The sequence below is a fragment of the Emys orbicularis genome, chromosome 1 (assembly GCF_028017835.1).
Source record: "Emys orbicularis isolate rEmyOrb1 chromosome 1, rEmyOrb1.hap1, whole genome shotgun sequence".
NCBI classification, from domain to species: domain Eukaryota; kingdom Metazoa; phylum Chordata; order Testudines; family Emydidae; genus Emys; species Emys orbicularis.
The window spans coordinates 252,638,507-252,657,946 of NC_088683.1; the positions used below are offsets into that span (position 1 = coordinate 252,638,507).

General features: G+C 40.7%; 1 protein-coding gene across 1 annotated transcript; it reads left to right on the forward strand.

The window, feature by feature from the left end:
- The first annotated feature begins 525 nt into the window (after positions 1-525).
- On the forward strand, positions 526-15,328 carry C1H2orf49 (chromosome 1 C2orf49 homolog). Its single transcript, XM_065423266.1, has 4 exons — positions 526-651; positions 2,824-2,990; positions 7,790-8,159; positions 14,983-15,328. Exons 1-4 carry the CDS (start codon positions 526-528, stop codon positions 15,037-15,039), a joined length of 720 nt encoding a protein of 239 aa, XP_065279338.1. The 3' UTR covers positions 15,040-15,328.
- The last annotated feature ends 4,112 nt before the right edge of the window (positions 15,329-19,440 follow it).

Sequence of the window (19,440 nt, forward strand, 5' to 3'; positions counted from 1 at the left end):
ATGGTGGCTTTCCCTCCCCCCACTTCGCTGCTTGGGGCAGCAAAAAAGCTGGAGCCGGCCCTGATTAAGAATGTGCTTAAATACTTTACTAGCTAGCAATTAAAGTAGGTAGCGCCCTGCAGGATCCTGGTCCATGGGGGGATGTGCTGCTGCAATGCATTAATGCTGTGGACAGCTACAGACAGCACAACACCCCAGCAAACCCTACAAGGCAGCTCCGATGCGCCTCGTGGGGGACTCAAGCTCAGCGGAGCGCAGCCCCAGCGCAGGGCAGGGGTGAGAGTTCTGGCGCTTCGCGCACTGGGGCAACGCTCGCATGAAGCAGGCGCGGCGAGCTGAGCGCGCAGCCCCACCCCCGGCTGAAGCCGCCTTTTTTGGAACGTGTAACGCTCACTCGCGCGCCTCCCGGCGCCGGCCTGGGCGGGGTTTGACATTCCTCCCCTCAGTCCGTATTGCGTCACTTCCTGCCCACGCGCCACCCTCAGCATTGTGGGAACGGCAACGGGAAGGAATCGGGGCGGGAAAATGGCGGCGCGGGGAGGAGGCCGGGGGGCAGCAAGGGAGGGTGGCGGCGGCCGCCGGATGGACTCGGACTTGTTGCTGCACCCGGAGCTGCTGTCGCAGGAGTTCCTGCGGCTCACCCTGGAGCAGGTGCGGCCGGGGGGGGACCCCCTCACCAAGCTCCAGAGAGCCCGCGGGGCGCCCGGCACCGCCTGGGGTCCCTGGGCCAGGAGAGCGGAGTTGGAAGATCCCTGCCCGGGCAGTGAGTCTCTCCCCGGGAGCCATCCGGCCCCGCGCGGCCCGGGTCCTGCCGCGTGCCAGCCTGAGCCGGGCTCGGTGCCGGCGCAGGGGCAGCGCAGAGAGCCGGGGAGATCGCTGCTGTAACCCAGCTCGTGTCCCTGCTCTGGTTGTACCCGGGACTGTTAGAGCCCGTTTCACGCGGATCGATGCTTCCCTGTGAAACGGCCTTTGAAAATAGCAGGCTGGCTCTGGAGAGGCGCTGGCCTCCTCCAGGCCAGGATAGAGTCAGCTTCCATTATAGCGCTTTATTTTAGCAACGCCTTGTCGCTTCGGTTTGGAAGCTGGCAGATTTGCCAGTAAGTAAAAGAACATTTGCACGAAGTTAAAAGGGAATTCGTCAAACTGTTGGGTTATTTTAAACCTACATTATTAAAATTCCCTGATCCGAAAGTAACTTTAAATACATTTATTAATGTACATTGTTGCTGACAGTTTGAGTTCATCTCCTGCTCTAGCAGCAAAGAGTCCTGTGGCACTTTATAGACCAGGGGTCGGCAACGTTCGGCACGCGGCTCGCCAGGGTAAGCACCCTGGCGGGCCGGGCCAGTTTTATTTACCTGCTGACGCGGCAGGTTCGGCTGATCGCGGCCCCCACTGGCCGCGGTTCGCCGTCCCGGGCCAATGGGGGCGGCGAGAAGCCACGGCCAGCACATCGCTTGCCCGCGCTGCTTCTCGCCGCCCCCATTGGCCCGGGACGGCGAACCGCGGCCAGTGGGGGCCGCAGTCGGCCGAACCTGCCGCGTCAGCAGGTAAATAAAACTGGCCCGGCCCGCCAGGGTGCTTACCCTGGCGAGCCGCGTGCCGAACGTTGCCGACCCATGTTATAGACTAACAGATGTATTGGAGCATGAGCTTTCGTGGGTGAATACCCACTTCGTCGGATGCATGTCCACAGGATTCTTTGCTGCTTTTACAGATCCAGACTAACATGGCTACCCCTCTGATACTTGCCCTCCTACTCTAGTTGATGTCATAGTGGTTTATTTGTCATCAGTTTAACTGGAAATAGAATTTAGTACTAACTGGAAATAGAATTTAGTACTGTTATCCTTAACTTGTTAAATCTTACCTGTGTGAGTAGTTACCTTGAATTTTAATATGCTCTCATGTATAGAGTTACAGGCATAAAGGTTTACAGGTTCAAGGCCCATATGTGTGGGAGGGTATGTTTTTTTTCTCTTGGCCCTGGTCTACACTGGGGGAGAGGGGGTTCGACCTAAGATACACAACTTCAGCTACGCGAATAGCATAGCTGAAAGTCGGCATATCTTAGGTCGACTTACCTGGCCGTGAGGACGACGGCGAGTTGACCGCTACCGCTCCCCCGTCGATTCCGCTTCCGCCTCTCACGAGCTGGAGTTCCGAAGTCGACGGGGAGCATGTTCAGGGATCAATTTATCCGTGTCTAGACGAGACGCGATAAATCGATCCCCAATATATCGATCTCCAACCAAGGGCAGTGAAGACCTGCCCTTGGTTGGTTGTATCTTAGAAAATCGGCATTCAACTATAGATAGCTAATGGAGATCTGCCTTCTGCTCAGATGGTAGAAGCTTGTGTTTTGGGAGCTGGGGAATCAGGACTCCAGATCTAGGGACTTGAAAGACCACCTGTGTGTGATTTTTATGAAGAGGTCGTAGCTTCTCTGCAGATAAGGTTGCAAACCCATTAAAGTTGGTTTGATCCCTTCTGTGATTCAGAGAAATCCTCATAATTTAAAATGTTTTGCATTGAGTTTAATTGAACTAGAATGTGCTCTGAGAATTATTTAAACCCATTTTTTCAGATGAGCTAACAAGGGCTGTGATCCTGCTGTTGGGTCCATGCAGGTACATCCTTATACCTGCGTGGAGTCTCACGAATGTATGTATTGATCTGCAGTGTTGTGTAAATCACCTATTTCATTACTTGTTTAAAATGTTAGTTACGCTAAATTAACTGTTGAAAAAATGAAGTGCCATTAAAGTTATTTGTGTTTGAAAGTTTCTCCTGTTAATAGTGGCTATGTTCCTTTTCCCACAGAAGAACATACTAGTTGAAAATAATGCAAAGCTCGACAAAGATGGCCTCACTAATCTCTATGTTCAACATGCCATACCATTGCCTCAGCGGGACTTACCCAAAAGTAGATGGGGGAAAATGATGGAAAAGAAAAGGGAGCTAAATGAAACAAAAAATGAGAGTAAAAGGTAATTCAATTGTGCTTGTAACTCCTGGATAGCCGTTGGCACATTTTGGAAAACATAATTAGGTTGATCTTTTTCTACTCAGTTTATAAAATGTGTAAATTACAGTTTTTGTACATGTTGCTAGTACTTGCAGGGGATGCTGTGTGAGATATCAGAATGTATTACCACAATGGTGACCCAGAAGGGGAAGAAGTTCAATTGTAGCAATAGAACACTGATGATAATAATACCTAGTTCTTATACAGTGCTTTTCATCAGTAGATCTCAAAGCACCTTGCAAAGGAGGTAAGCATCATTATCCTCATTTTACAGACGGAGATAGATAAGGGATGAAAAGCTTAGCACTTGTCATTGTTAATAGTAACAGTTAGTGACAAGTAATAATAGTAACATTACTATTACTAATTGTAGTTGTTAGTTACTATTAACATGTCTCAAAAATCAATATCAAGGCATAATATAATTAACCGACTGAGTGTGAATGATAAACGGTATGTCTACTTTACAGAGACTATATTCATGTAGGTACGTTGCTGTAGCTGTGCTGGCATAACACAGTTGTGTTGGTGCAGCATTGATGGAAGGGGTTTTTCCATCAGCATAGGAATACCACTTCCCTGAGCAATGGTAGTTACGTTGACAAAAGCATTCTTTCATTGATGTAGCTTCATCTACATTGGTTGTTAGTTCAACATAATTACACCAGTCAGGGGTGTGGATTTTTCATACCCCCTGTCTAATGTACCTGTGTTGACCAAATTTTTAAACAGTAGACCAGGCCATAGTAATTTATGCTTGCTCGTGTGCTAGGAATTGAGTAAGGGGCATGGGCACCAGTCTGCAACAAAAGTGTGTTTATTGTACCTGCCTGTAATTCAATACCAATTTTTTAGTTAAATGGCTCTTCTCTCATATAAGGCCTTAAACTCAACTTTGATCAGAAAATAAAGTGGTCTGAAAACTTTATTTTATTTATATTTCAGTTCCACACTATGGTCCAAATTCTGTAATGCGATGTTCATGGAAAGATCTCTATATCCATGTCAAATCCCTGTGATTTTAAAGGGTTCCCTCCGCTTCACATTAAAGGTTCAGGGCCTCAGTTTCCAATAGCTTTATGTGAGTGTATTAGATAGTTTCTTTATGAATACATCTAGCTGTCTGTCTGTATTTATGCACTCCACAGTACTTCAGCCAGTGAGCAGACATAAGCCTGCAATAACTGATCTCATACATCAGCAGCGTTTTGTAATAGCTGAACAGGAATTGAGTTTTTGGTACAGGCATGCAGATGAGCACACCAAGAAATCTACATTTCTTAAGAATTCCTGTACCCAATTTTACACTACATGTAGATCTTATACTTGAGCAGAGTTTGAGTTTGCACATTAGAAATAATTATGCTGGTACAAATAAAACTTGTTTATAAGTAAACACATTTTATAATAAAAAGTAATGAATATATGGAGACCAAAGAATAGAAATAGGCCCATTTAGACAGCCACTTTGTGTTTTTTGTAAGGGTTGCATTAAGATTATTGTATTGGTGTTTAATATATTGTATGTTGAAAGTGCCAATTACAGTTTAAGTGCTTCCTACTGATTAGCCCAGGGGTGGGCAAACTACAGCCCGCGGGCCCAATCCAGCCCCTCAGGGCTTTGGATCCGGCCCACGGGATTGCCCCCCGTGGCGCCACGGGCCACGCGCCACTCTGCAGAAGCGGCCGGCACCACTTCCCTGCAGCCCCGGGTTGGGGGGCAGAGGGCTCCGTGCATTGCCCATGCCTCCAGGCATCGCCCCCCGCAGCTCCCATTTGGCCTGGAACAGGGAACCACGGCCAATGGGAGCTTCAGGGGATGTACCTGGAGGCACAGCAAGGGCAGCGCACGCAGAGCCCTCTGCCCACCCCACACCCCTCCTGTACCCCTGCCCTGAGCCGCCTCCTGCATCCCAACCCCCTTCCCTGAGCCCCCCATACACTCCGCATCCCTCCTCTGCCCCAATCCTTTGCCCTGAGTCCCTTCCAGCACACTGCACCCCCTTCCACACCCTGCACTCCCTTACACATCCCAACCCCCTGCCCCGGCCCTGCATACAATTTCCCCACCCAGATGTGGCCCTCGGTCCAAAAAGTTTGCCCACCCCTGGATTAGCCACTATTAGGCAACTTCAAGACTTTTCAGTAGTTAATCTGCTGTTCATATTCAATGCTTAAAAAGTAATTTTGTCTGGCTAGTATTTTATTGGGTTATCTTTTTACTGCCAGCGTTCATGATGCACACAGTGTGGAGAGGGTAGGAGACAGGCTGCTGAAGGCTTTTTAAAGTTCTAGACTTACAGCAGTTTTGGTAAGCAAAACTAAAACGGACATAGAGAAACTTCAGTTATTGTAACACCCTAGTGAGATGAATCAAAGTAGTTCGCACACCTTTTAGGAGTGTATACTGTCCCCTCCATGGCTGTTGATGACCTTTTAGTAGAACCAATATGGTTCTTCTCTGCATGAGATGGAGCAGAATTTGGGGAGCTTCATAACCATCTTCTGTGTGCTGTAGAGTTCAGCTCCACCAGGCTGCCTGAGTGTTGCTGGGAAGAAGGGTTTTGTGAGTGTGGGGGATGAATCTACCGGCTATACCCCGTAACACAGTATGGAAGCTGCTTCAGTGATAAAGCTGTGTTGCTGCCGAAGAGTAGCTTGCCTGCTGTGGAGCTTGGAGTGAAGGATTCTTGTATCATCCTGCCAGACCTTGAAGAACTCCCCAGAGCACAGCACAACTGTCTAGACTGTGTGCTGGGGCTCGGAGTTGGGTCTTAGACAGTTTATACCTCTCTGTTGTTTCAGGATATCTGTCTGCAGGCTCAGGAAGACAACACTACATCAGTTTGCATTTTGTTCACATTCAGCAGGTAATCTTCACAACTTTAAAGATTACAAATTGAATTGTTTTTGAATGGAAACTGAAATTCTGCAGAAACAGAGTTCCCTGATTGCCAGGAGAAGTTTCCTGCTTTAGTGGCTTCCTTAGGAATATGTTATTTATAAGATATCACTCTGTCATTTGTGATAACAAAGGTGCTGTTACTCCTCAAAAATACAATATGAGTGATCCCCACAATAATAAATACCAAATATCCTACCTAAACATGTATGTAGCTCCTGAGTGTCAGTATCCACAACATGGAGTATTTAAAGAGCAATCCTTAACTAAGGAATATCTGCTACATCTTTAGGCATGTTAAGGAAGGAGACTGAAACAGATAGTATAGCTTTATATTGTGGTATATTGGGGGTGGACATTGAAGATAACTATTATGGAGTGCATTCAAGATTAGGGTGCTGTTGTCAGGAATAAAAGTTGTAAGGAAAAATCCAAAGTGAGTGGTAGAAATTAACTCACTTCATTTGTGTGTGTGTGTAGGTTGCTTTTATTAGGCTCTTTAAGTATTTTGCTCATTTAAGTGTTAAATTAATGGATTCATTAAACACAATTGCTGTATAATAAAAGGCAAACCTGATGGCCAGCTTTGATGCACTGTCAGTTAATGTTGTCTTGTGAGCATGGATGCATGTGCGCTCTTCAACTATTGTTCCTTTCATTTTTAAAGAAATGTTGGTAAGTGCTATCATCCAGCAGATCTCTGGAATTACTTTTATTTTTGCATTTAAAGGCTACCAGCAACTCCATGTTTAGTGGCTGTTCTAATGATGTTGTAATTGAATCATATGGGTGTCATGACCTAGTTTAAATATGTAAAGTATATTGATTATTTACATTTAAGTAACCATGTATATCTAAACCACTCATATGTATAGCCACCTCAGTGGTACTTATGTTATAAAGTAACACTTTATTTGAACAACTTCTATGGAGTATATCACAAATATAAGGTATTGTCACAAATGAAAAATCAGCAAACTGAATGGTTGACACTGAATTAATTTCATTAATTTACAGATATTCAGGTTTCCTGGTGATTGTGTCTTATCCATGTCCCTGAGGTTTAGAATTCTTTTAGTCCTTACTTCAGTATGTGTAAAAGGATAGTTATATTAAAATCATATGTAAACTTTTTTGCCACTTAGGCTGTTCGTTTGCCTTTTGAATTATCTTTTGGATCTACACAATTTTACAGTGTTCCTCTATTTATAAATAAAATATTAATTAGCCTGACCTGATTGCATGTAGATTGAAAAGCATGAGCAGTTCCAACAAAAAAGAAATTAGACCCACTATTTTGGCTCAGGAACAACTTATTTCGGAAATAGGAATTTATTTATTTATGTTTGTTTATTTTATTTTTTTGCGAAATATTTTCACTAATAGTCTGTCTAGCCCCCATTTGGGCTTTCTCACCGTAAGAATCATGAACAAATGCAGATGTTAGGAGCAGTGATTTTTATAAAATTTCAAATTGCCAGTGAATCTTAACTTAAATGAAGAAGGCAATTCACAGCTCCTCAAATATTTGCCTTATATCTGGAATAAATTGTATCTGTTCTGATACAGTCGAATCCTAAAATAACTGTAAAGGACAATATTAAGGCTCTGCTAAATTTGACAGTTGTATTGTTTGGAATGAGTTTAAATTGGCTAGATTGATATTTTTGAAGCAATTGCTTTAATTTAAATTGGAATGAGTAAAACAGTTTAAGGAAAACTACATTGACAAATATTGCCAGGTTGGGCTAGATTAATTTTTTGAATTGTCTATTTACATTGCTTATATCTTGAGTTACTAACGGAACTCTTGATAATCTAGTTTATATTTCTGAGAACTTTAAAACTTGTATTTTCAGTGTTACAACTGTGGAAGGCTTACGGAAACGGCCACTAATTGTATTTGATGGCAGTTCAACAAGTACAAGTATAAAAGTGAAAAAGACAGAAAACGGAGCTACTGATCGCCTAAAACCTCCTCCAGCTGGAATCACTGCCGATACTTTTAGGAGATTATCTGTTCCTTCAAACGCCTCAACACACATTTCAGCCTCCAGTTTATCACAGGAGGCTAAACTGGAAACTAGGAAGAATGAGGCTAAACAGAACAGTGTTCCAGTGACTAATAGCGTATTGGCTAATCTGAAGGTGCCACCTTTGACCCCTGTAGCAGGAGCTGCTGTTGTGAAATTAAAGAGAGCAGCTCCAAAAGAAGAATCTGAATCAGCGGTATGTATGTTCACACCACTGTATAGTTTTTTGCAAATCTTTTCCTTGAGCCTATGAAGGAGCAGGTAGGTCCTCAGATCCCTATATTGAGAATCCTTTTATAACATTATAACTGTTATATTTTAGTTTTATCTTGAAAGTCATTTTATATAATGATTTGGTATATGCATTACTGCAGTACGTGCAGTATGGTTGGTAGTATGCAAACACATAGCAAGAGACAGTGATTCCCCTGAAAAGTTTATAGTGTAAAGAAACCAAACAGACAAACGGTGGGAGGGTAAACAGAGGTGCAGAGAGATGAAGTGACTTGCCTAAAATTGCATAAGAGCTGGGATTAGAACTCTGGTCTCTTGATTCCCTGTCCTGTATCTTATCCATTAGACTGCCCTCCCAGTAAAATACTAATTCTTTAGCACTCATCACTCATGTTAATAACTAGTGTTGCAGAATCACCTAAGAGTCCCAGTCATGGGCCAGGATCCCATTGTCTGGGTACCGTTCAAACAAAACAAAAAGATGATTCTCGTCCCAAAGATCTTACAGTCTAAAGTACAAGACATGAGACACAGGTAATTAGATGAATGAGCACAAGGCAACGATGAGATAATACTGGTCAGTATGATAGTCAGCTCTCTCAGCACATCAGCTAACTCTTATCAAGTTGCTTTTGTAGGCATTGTTACCCAAGGTTTTCAGAATCCAAAGCTGTGGATTAACTGTTTCACTCCAGGTGGTCTCAGGAATAAATCAATGGGAACACAATGCTTCCGTCCGATGAAAGATTGATACAAGGAAGTGTGCTCTTATCTAAAACTACTATTTATTAGATTTAAGCGTGCACACACACAAGCAATACGTTTAGGACATCCGAAATAATTACCTAAAATCTGAGATGGCATTGAGTAATTAGCAGCAGGTCAGCAATGGCTGGTCGCTTCCCTGCCGGGGAGTATGGTGTCAGGAAAAAGTCTCTCGGGATAGCTTCAGCAAACTGCTCCAGAGTACGCTTTATTATCTAGTCTTTTTATAACTAAATTTTTACAGGACACATAGCTCATAACGACCCCCAGTGGGTCATTACTTCCTCTAATTTCAGTCAACTAGTCATCAACAAAACATTCCTAGCAATCTTAGCCATAATAAACTTCTATATCAAAGGCACCCAAGCTCAAAGTCTTCATCCACTTATTTTCTTTCAGACTTATAATTTGTTGAATCTTTTTCCCCCTCCTCCTATTCTGATTAGCAGAAACTGCAAGCCTGCAGCTAGTATTTGACCTTCTCTCAAAAGCCTTCCTTGTCCAAATAAACCCTTAACTCTGCGGTGTTCTATTTTATTAATTCATGGTGACTGAATGCACACAATATGGCTGCAATTAGTTTGATCAAATTCTGGTGTAACATACCCCTCAATTCCAGGGTAACAGCATCACAGCAAAGAAGAAGGGATTTGAAGGAGTACAATGAGGTGGTTTTATGGATGTTGTTGGGGAGCTCCTCATGCATGAGGAGCAGCATGGGAGAAAGCATGAAGATGCTTGAAAACTTAACAAGTGGGCAGTCAAGGCTGGTGTCATTGGCAGAGCAGAGGCAGGAGTTAGCGTTGCGATAGCGTATGAGAGATGATAGGTAGGTTGGGGAACAGGGTGTGAAGGGCCTTGAACTACATGTCTTCACTTTCATGTTTGGTGCACTGGAGAAGTAGGACCCAGTGCAGTGATACAAAGAGAGGTTTCAAGTGACAAGCTGAGGAAGTGATCTTTGCAGCAGCATTTTGAGTGGCTATGAGTGGGGCAAGAGAAAAGGCCACTCAAGAAAAGGATGTTGCAGGAATCAAGACACACATTGTTGAGGGTCTGGATGAGAGTTATAGCTGTGTGGAGGGAGAAGAGGCTATATTTTTAGAGATGTTATGTAGTAAGAATTGGCAAGATGAGGACCTAGAGAAGGCAATGCTCAAGATAATACCCAGGTTACAAGGGTTGAGTGATGGGGAAGAGGGTCGTATTGTCCACAGTGATTATGGAGGAGGATGGCAGGAGGGTTTGAGAAGGAAAAGACCAAGAACTTAAGTTTGGACCGGGGGGGCGGGCAGATTCGAGAGTTGTAGGCATAGAGATAGATGCTAGTTGAATTTGTATACAAATAAGATTACCCAAGGACAAGGTATAAAGGGAGAAGAGGAAGGGACCACGGATGGGACCCTGTGAAACCCCCACAGAAAATTTGAGGGTGGATAAGGAGGATCCTGCAAATGACACACTGAAGAAGAGAGGTAGAAGAAGAACCAGGAGAGGATTGAGTCCCAAGAACAGAGGGAGGGCAAGATCTTGAGAAGATAAGCATAGGCAACAGTGCTGAAGGTAGCCAACAGGTAGAGGCAGATGGAATGCTGGTTCTAAGCATTGACCAAAAAGAGATCATTAGAATCTTTGAGAACTGGTGCAGTGGAGCACAAAGGGCAGAAACTAGAATAAAAAGAGTACTTTACATCTATTTTTTAGAGCACTACTGTGAGGTAGGTATAGCTTACGTAACTTTTATCCCAAAAGAACCTAATTTAAATCCATTGAGATAAGGGCCAACATACAGGGATATTGGCTGACATCAAAGAATTACTTACCACTGTAGTGTGGCTACATTTGGGTGAAACAGCAATGTTTCATGGGAGTTCAGGGAAGGAATGAAAAAAAAAATAATCTCAGATTTGAAGTGCAGAAGGAATTTTAGGTAGGCAGAATGTAATTACTGAATTAAAATGTTCTCAGGAAGCCACTTCTCTACTCTTAAATAATGCTAATCTCTTAGGGATACGTGTTTACTTTTCAGTCTGGGTGTGTGATTCCCAGCTCGAGGAGACATACATTCGCTCTGATTGAGCCAGCTCACTAAAAACAGAATGTAGCTGAGTGAGAGGGGCTAGTTGCCCCAAGTACGTGCCTGTGGTCTCTGACGCTGCTGTGGCTACATTCTATTTTTAGTGTGTTAAGTCATTCAGAGTTAGCGTGACTTTCTCCTTGTGCTGAGAATCTCACTCCCAACTCAGAGATTAGACCTAGCCTTAAAGCAATTTTCATCCACTTATCTAAAAAATCTTTCTCACGGGAGGCCAAATAGAATAGGGCATCTCCATTTTACAGATGGGGAAGTTGATTTCTGTGGAAAATGCCATGTAATTTCTGAGTGCTCAGGTACTCATTTGTATGTTTTTAATCTCAAAGGCAGCTCTTCCAGCAACACTTCAAAGCCATGCTTAAGCACTAGATCAATACTGACCCAGCAGGAAGAGTACCACCTACTGAAAACATCACTAAACTACTGCAGTGATCTTTAGAGATCTTTTAGATACTGCCCATGTCCAAACTTAAGTGGTTTTGGAATTTGTTTGGTTCACAGCACAAAGGTGCTGTATGGTATGTCTACAGGTTTTGTTCACCTATTAAATATTTAATAGAGCTGTCCATTAATTGCAGTTAATTCACACGATTAACTCAAAAAAATTAATCACCGTTTTAATCGCACTGTTAAACAGTAGAATACCAATTGAAATGTATTAAATATTTTTGGATGTTTTTCTACATTTTCAAATATTGATTTCTATTACAACGCAGAATACAAAGTGTACACTGCTCACTTTATAATATTTTTATTACAAATATTTGCATTGTAAAAATTATAAACAAAAAATAGTATTTTTCAGTTCACCTTATACAATACGGTAATGCAATCTCTTTATCATGAAAGTGCAACTTACAAATGTAGATTTTTATTTTTATTTTTTTGGTTACATAACTGCACTCAAAACCAAAACCTCAGAGCCTACAAGTCCACTCAGTCCTACTTCTTGTTCAGCCAATCACTAATACAAACAAGTTTGTTTACATTTAAGGGAGATAATGCTGCCGGCTTCTTATTTACAATGTCACCTGAAAGTGAGAACAGGCATTCGCCATGGCACTTTTGTAGCCAGCCTTGCAAGGTATTTACGTGCCAGATATGCTAAACATTCGAGTGCCTCTTCATGCTTTGGCCACCATTCCAGAGGACATGCTTCCATGCTGATGACACTTGTTTAAAAAAAAAAAACATTAATTAAATTTGTGACTGAACTCCTTGGGGAAGAATAGTATGTCTCCTGCTCTGATTTACCTGCATTCTGCCATATATTTCATGTTATAGCCATCTAGGATGATGACCCAACACACATTCGTTTTAAGAACACTTTCACTGCAGATTTGACGGAACATAAAGAAGGTATCAATATGAGATTTCTAAATATAGCTACAGTAATCGAACCAAGGTTTAAGAATCTGAAGTGCCTTCCAAAATCTGAGAGGGATGAGGTGTGGAGCATGCTTTCAGAAGTCTTAAAAGAGCAAAACACTGATGTGGAAACTACAGGACCCGAACCACCAAAAAAGAAAATCAACTTTCTTCTGGAGGCATCTGACTCAGATGATGAAAGTGAGCATGTGTCGGTCTGCTCTGCTTTCAATCGTTATTAAGCAGAACCCCTCGTTAGCATGGATGCATGTCCTCTAGAATGGTGGTTGAAGCATGAAAGGGCATATGAAACTTCAGTGCATCTGGCACGTAAATATCTCGCAACGCTGGCTACAACAGTGCCATGTGAACACCTGTTCTCACTTTCAGGTGACATTGTAAACAAGTGGGCAGCATTATCTCCTGCAAATGTAAACAAACTTGTTTATCTGAGTGACTGAACAAGTAGGACGGAGTGGACTTGTAGGCTCTAAAGTTTTCCGTTGTTTTATTTTTGAATGCAGTTATTTTTGTACATAATTCTGCATTTGTAAGTTTAACTTTCATGATAAAGAGATTGTATTACAGTACTTGTATGAGGTGAATTGAAAAATATTTCTTTTGTTTTTATAGCACAAATATTTGTAATCAAAAATAAATATGAAGTGAGCATTGTACACTTTGTTCTGTGTTGTAATTGAAATCAATGTATTTGAAAATGTAGAAAACATCCAAAAATATTTAAATAAATGGTATTCTATTATTATTTAACAGTGCGATTAATTGTGATTTTTTTTTTAAATCAGTTGGCAGCCCTAATTTAAATACGTTCATGTTCAGAATTGATTACCGTTGACATTCTTGAAATCAAAATCTTTACTGCATCTTAGATTATTTTGTAGCCTAACAAAAATAATTTAGGCCCCAGTTTAGCAAGATACAGTTAAGCATGAGCTTAAATTTAAACATGAGACATCGGTGTGAGTATTCATGCTTAAAGTTAGATATACGTTTAAGTATCTTGCTGAATCAGGCTGTAATGAATGAGCAAATGGTTTAATTAACGTTACTATTAATTAATCAATGGCTTCAGAGTTCCTAGAAGAAAAGTATAAAATAGGAGTTAATGTTGCTTGGTCCCTGGATGACCACGTTCTGTCAATACAGCCCAAATTCCTCATGCAATTTTAATTTGGTAATACTGTTGTTTACTTCCTGTCCTAAACTCTTTGGTAGTGTTGGTTGTACGGGAAGTGATTCCTGTGTGTATATTTGAAGGATGGTATATAAATGGAAGATCAATCTTAATTGATAATTTTAAGAGGGGTGTATTTTCTTTTGAATAAGTGACTTCCTGTTTTGGTGCACAGATTGTTGGTCATGAGCAGACTTTTTCCATAATTAAAGAAAACCATGTACATAATAAGGTAGTAAAGAATCTTTACCCTACGAGATACACTGTCGTTGGGAATGTTACTGTGCAGCATTAAACTAGCAAAACAGTTTTAACATTGGTTGAGACTTAAAGTGGCAGATTGTTCCACTAGTACGAAACTCAGCAGACTTCTTGCATATTGGCGCTTGCCATTTCAGGCATGCTGCTACTTGCTTTTAAGAACCACTCATGGTGTTGGTGTTAATTTGTAAAGTGTGTGTCCTGATTACCTTAAAGACCATCTCTCTTTGCAACTTCCCAGTGGCTGAGATTAGCTCAATTGCTGCTCACAATACCCAGATTTGCACTCTCAAAGTTTGGTGTCAGCGTCTGTGTTGAACTGTACTTGTCTGGATCCTGCTCCCCTATTTGGTCTGCCAGAGCTGGTTTGACCTTCAGGGTATGGTGCAAAGTCCATCTGTTTATCCAGGCGTTTGCCTGTCTAACCAACTGGAGACTGTTTCGTGGTTCCTTCTTATTTTTGATGACTGTTGGAGATTGATTTGGAGGTTGTCTACTTGCTACCAATTCTTATGAACTTTTTATTTTTAAATTTGCAAGTGCACACAGAGGCTTAAGCAATGGGTTCCTCATTTATACGTGGTAGTGTAAAGAAATACTTTTTTTTCTCTAGTTGTAATTTTTCAGCAGTTTTATGCAGGTAGTCTTAATTGTTTTTAGAACAGCAGCATTTTTAAGATTCTTTAATTTTTAAAAATTAGATTTAATTATATTGGATTTTTAAGAGTGGATTATATTCCTGTATTTGCTTTAAAACATTCTTCATGGATCAGACTTTAGTCTAAAGTTCTTATGTGGATGTATTTCTAAATTACTCATGTTTTCCTAGTGAGAGGGATACTTTTGGTAAACCTGCTCACCACAACAAAAAATGGATGAGTTTGCAAGAGGTCAGCCTTTATAGTTCTCCTGCTTCCTTTTTACTTTCTGGGTAAGCCTGACATTTTAACTTCCTCCAGAAGATGGCATCAGGAAGTTACTATAATGGTGCATATAGTGCTAAAGTGCTCAGCTAACCCCCTTTGGATATTGTACGATAATTACTAAATACTGTCTAGTGCAGCACATCTAATATTAGTTGTATACTTTCTTCTATTCCAGAATGACCTAAAACCTACAGAAGCAAAGAAGAAAATCCAGCATGTAACATGGCCATGAATTAGTGGGGGTCCTGGAAATGTAAATATATCATTCCTGTAGTTCAGAACAGTTGAAGTACATTTCTCTTTAAAGTATACAGGGATTCACATTGTTGTGGAGTTTTCTTAAATTTGAAAGTTCCCTAATATAAAGCTGGAATCATAGTCTCACCAATCACCTTAAAAGTGTCTACCTTCTTGCATTGAGACCCTTCCAAAGGTGGTGTTCTTACAAGATACTAAAAAAACCTGCTTTTGAATTTTCAAGTATACTGTAGTTCATCTCCTGTGTGTCTCTACAAAACACCTTTGTGGGCTTAAAAAATGTTCATATTTTATGCTATACAGCTAAATTCAGTTTAGTAGGTCATGTCCTGGCTAAATACCCAACACAATTCTTGAAGTTCCAGGTGGTATGAAAGATTGTGCATTCAAACCCTGTTTGGGTTTCAGAATCTAGTTAAACAATATAGTATAAAATCATCCCATTGACAGATTTTATTCTAGAGAAAAAAATTATTTTTGTTATACAGAACAAAACTACAGACTTGTATTTGTATTTAAAATACAGGTTAAGTTAGTAATAACACATGAACTATATAACATTCTTGCTTCAAATTGAAGCTTCTATAGTCATTTGAGATAAAAAAAATGCACATGGAAGCACATTATTAGAATCTATATTCAGTATGAATCTGAGGAAAAATAATAAATGGATTAGTGCAATGTTCTTATATACACACATCTGTATGCGTGTGTGCAACAAGTTTCTTTTGTTATCCCAGTTATAATAATACTTGTTAAAATAAAGTGGGAAATCCTAGAATGTGGGCCAACACTCTCCTCTCATCAACATGTAAAGAAGCAACAATCACTGCACTGAGTTAGAATAGTATACTCTTAATGTCTAGCCTCTTTCCTACCTGTGACAGTTTTAAAATAAGATTGTTGGTTTTTCTTTGAATCCCAGTGGATTTCATTTGGATTATTACTTGTGTGGTGTAACACACTGGATCTGGTCCTATGTCCATTAAAATCAATGGCAAAACTATTGATTTTGGTGGTTAAGTGGACCTGATCCTGCACCTACTTTGGGTGTATATGGTAAATAGTAAAGCTTCTATATGCAAAAACTAATATGAAATCTGTATTCCTCCCATATGAAAGCCTGTCACCACTGAATTTAAACATGAAGGAAATCCTTTTTCTGGCTTTGAGCCAGTTGAAAATGCTGTCAGCAGCGATCTGAAAGCTTACTTAGAATTTTTTTTAATGTATATGTATTGAAAATATGAACAGTAGTCTACGTCGGATATGGCTGAGACAGGAGTTTCCCATTCATTATTGTGGAATCAAAGGCACTTCTGAATGCTGTAAAATAGTAAGAATGATGTGTGTTTTTTTTTTTTTTAAATATTGTGTGCTCGTCTCCTTTTACTAAACACTAAAACCTGTGTGCAGGTTTTACACTTCAGTACAGAAAAGTTTCACATGTTAATGTACATTTTGTATGTAAAGAGTGGTCTTTTAAGTAGTTTTATCCTATTTAAATAAACTGAATTAAAAGTAATCTTTTCACTAGTGTAGATCTATTTTGTAATGTAATTAAACCTGTTCAATTGAAATAGTGATGTTGAAGTGTACTCAAAGTCACTGAGACTACTCCTTAAAGTTAAGTATGTGCATAAGTGTTCGCAATATTGCAGTTGTAATTTTGGTAAATGTTACACCTTTTTTACTAAATCATCCCATAAACCTAATTTAATTTTAGAACACCTGTCACAATAATTATTGTGATATCTTACTCAGGATAACCAGAATTGTGAGCCACCATGTTACCACTCTGCCTCAGGAAGAGTGAGCGTTGCTGCTGCTGAGCTATGTTTCAGCTCCCTGACACACCAGCTTGACACACCTGCCTTGCCAACAAATGCTTCAAGACGCTGCCAGTCCAAACCTTGCGTTGAAGGTAACCGTCAGTGAACCCAAGTTCTCTGGAGATGTCCTTCTGCAGTGTTCAGTCCCTCTCAATGGACACTCACAGAAGTTAAGTTTGTTGCCTTCAAAGAGACAGAGCACACATCAGTGTTACAATAGCTGAAGACTTACACTTCACTTCAGTATAACAGCACTGAGATAGTTTTGTAACAAAACAATAAGTTTATTAACAAAGAGCATAGGTTTGAATGATTTCAAGCAAGAGTTAGAGATATGAAAGGTAGGTTACAAACAAAACATGCTTTCTAGTGACTAAAATAACTTCAGAAAGTTAGTCTTTGTCTAAGCAGGTTTCCCACCTATAGCCAATTCCCAGAGACGACAGCCCCCTTAGCTGAAGGGATCCACTTTTCTCAGATTTCAAGAGCTCTGGCTTCTTGTGTGATGGATGCCAAAATGGCTTTCTGTTTCTGCTTATATTTCCCAAAGGCCATTGTCTGTTTTAAGAGCCTGGAGGTACAGCCTCCATCCCTAGTTGTGATAGTTAAATGGTCCTCTCCCTCACATGCTATTTTGATGGCTTTATTTATCTTATATATAAATGTACTTTCCATTTTTTTGGCCTGGCTTTGCTCAATTTACATTGGAGACACATCATAGTCCAGCAGGCGAAACAATATTCCTTTGTCTCGGACAGGCTGGGCTTATGCACTGCTTGCAAAACACATTTTAAGAATATATTTCCAGCACATACCTATAAATCTTTATACACCACCCATCCGTGCATCATGCAATAATATTAATGACCAGCATGTTACCAGTTTGCATACAATACCTGCGTGACTCCTTTTATATACAGATTATGATAGTGAGTTTGTCCATGTAAGGCACACTTTCTAGCTATTCCCTAATTAGAGCTCCTTGAATATAAATTGTTTGCTCTTGGAAGAAAGATTATGCAGTTTAGGAAATTATTTGAAAGGCAGATGTTTTCCAAATATTTGAGATACATACATTTTCAAACAAAATATTACATTAAAAGGAGTAAATTGGCAAGACTGTTAAAACTAACTTTTTTTCATATTAGTGTCATTTTCAAAATTTTTAACAATTTTATTATCAGATATGTACATTTTACAAACCACTGCAATATTTAAAATAGCTTAAAGAATGAAAGTGATCGACAAATATCTTTAACCAAATACCCAGCTCTATAGAAGAAATATACCAATGACAGATAGCTGCAGTTATTTGTTCAAGTATCCCTTCCTTGCAGTCTCTATGGTTCTGTGATAAGAGGTCATATTTACATAAAGATTGTTTTTTGTTAAGGCCAGAGGGGACCATTAGACACCTCTACCCCGATATAATGCTGTCCTTGGGAGCCAAAAAATCTTACCGCGTTACAGGTGAAACCACGTTATATCGAACTTGCTTTGATCCGCTGGAGTGTGCAGCCCCTCCCACCCCCCGGAGCACTGCTTTACCGTGTTATATCCGAATTTGTGTTATATCAGGTCGCGTTACACTTCTACCCTGATATATCTGGTTTGACCTCCTCAACTATGCTCCAGGGAAGAACTGGCTTTGTGTACCTTGGGTGATGCTAGATTTTAAGTTGACTCTTCTCCCCTCCCTCCCCCCCCCCCCATTGTGTATCTCGAAGTAAGTATAGATCACTGCATGTTTAATCTGAACAGCATTTTTAAATGTTTAATTTTACGCAGATGAATTTTCTGATATTTCCCCCACAAAATAAATGGCCACGTGTCTGCATGCTACTCATTTAGAAAGCAAATCAAAGAACATCAGGGGGTTTGTTTTGTTTTTAACTATACAAGATAATGGAAGAACTCTAGGCCAGATCTAGCTTTTTCACTGCTGACAGTAAAATCTGGAGAGAAGGGAGTTTAGGGAAGAAAAATTCTTCAAGATTCCCCTTGCAAAATTTTCCATTCTGTCTTGGCTTCAGTTTTGGCTCCTTGAGGGATAAGTCAAGGGGATTCATAGAAGACTAGGGTAGTGCCTCCATACTTGTTTTGGGAAACCAGCGTTCCCGTCTGCTTTCTTGAAACTATATTGCTAAGGCAGTTCCTGTCCGTGGCTGTTCACAGAGGCTTCATCCATCACCCTTTTTAAAATGGGTTCTTTAGGGCTTGCCCTCTCCTACACCTATAGATCCTAACTCACAAAGGGGGCTGCAGAAGTCACTGCTCTCTTCCCTTCTGTACAGGGCAGGGGAGATTTAGACATGAATTCCAGGTTTTCATTTGATCCGGCTATGCCTGGTCCAGCTCTCTGCCGTAGAAATGAGTTCCACTGCTGTATCTTGGTTCACCTTCAGAATTTTTCATCCAGATGTTGATTGCTTTTTGCAGCAGTAGCTTCTGATGCACATCTAATTTGCAAAGTTTAATAACTGCAAAAATAATTCTAATAAAATCACTTGTGTTATTGGAAGTGAGACAGTAATTCCATGTCC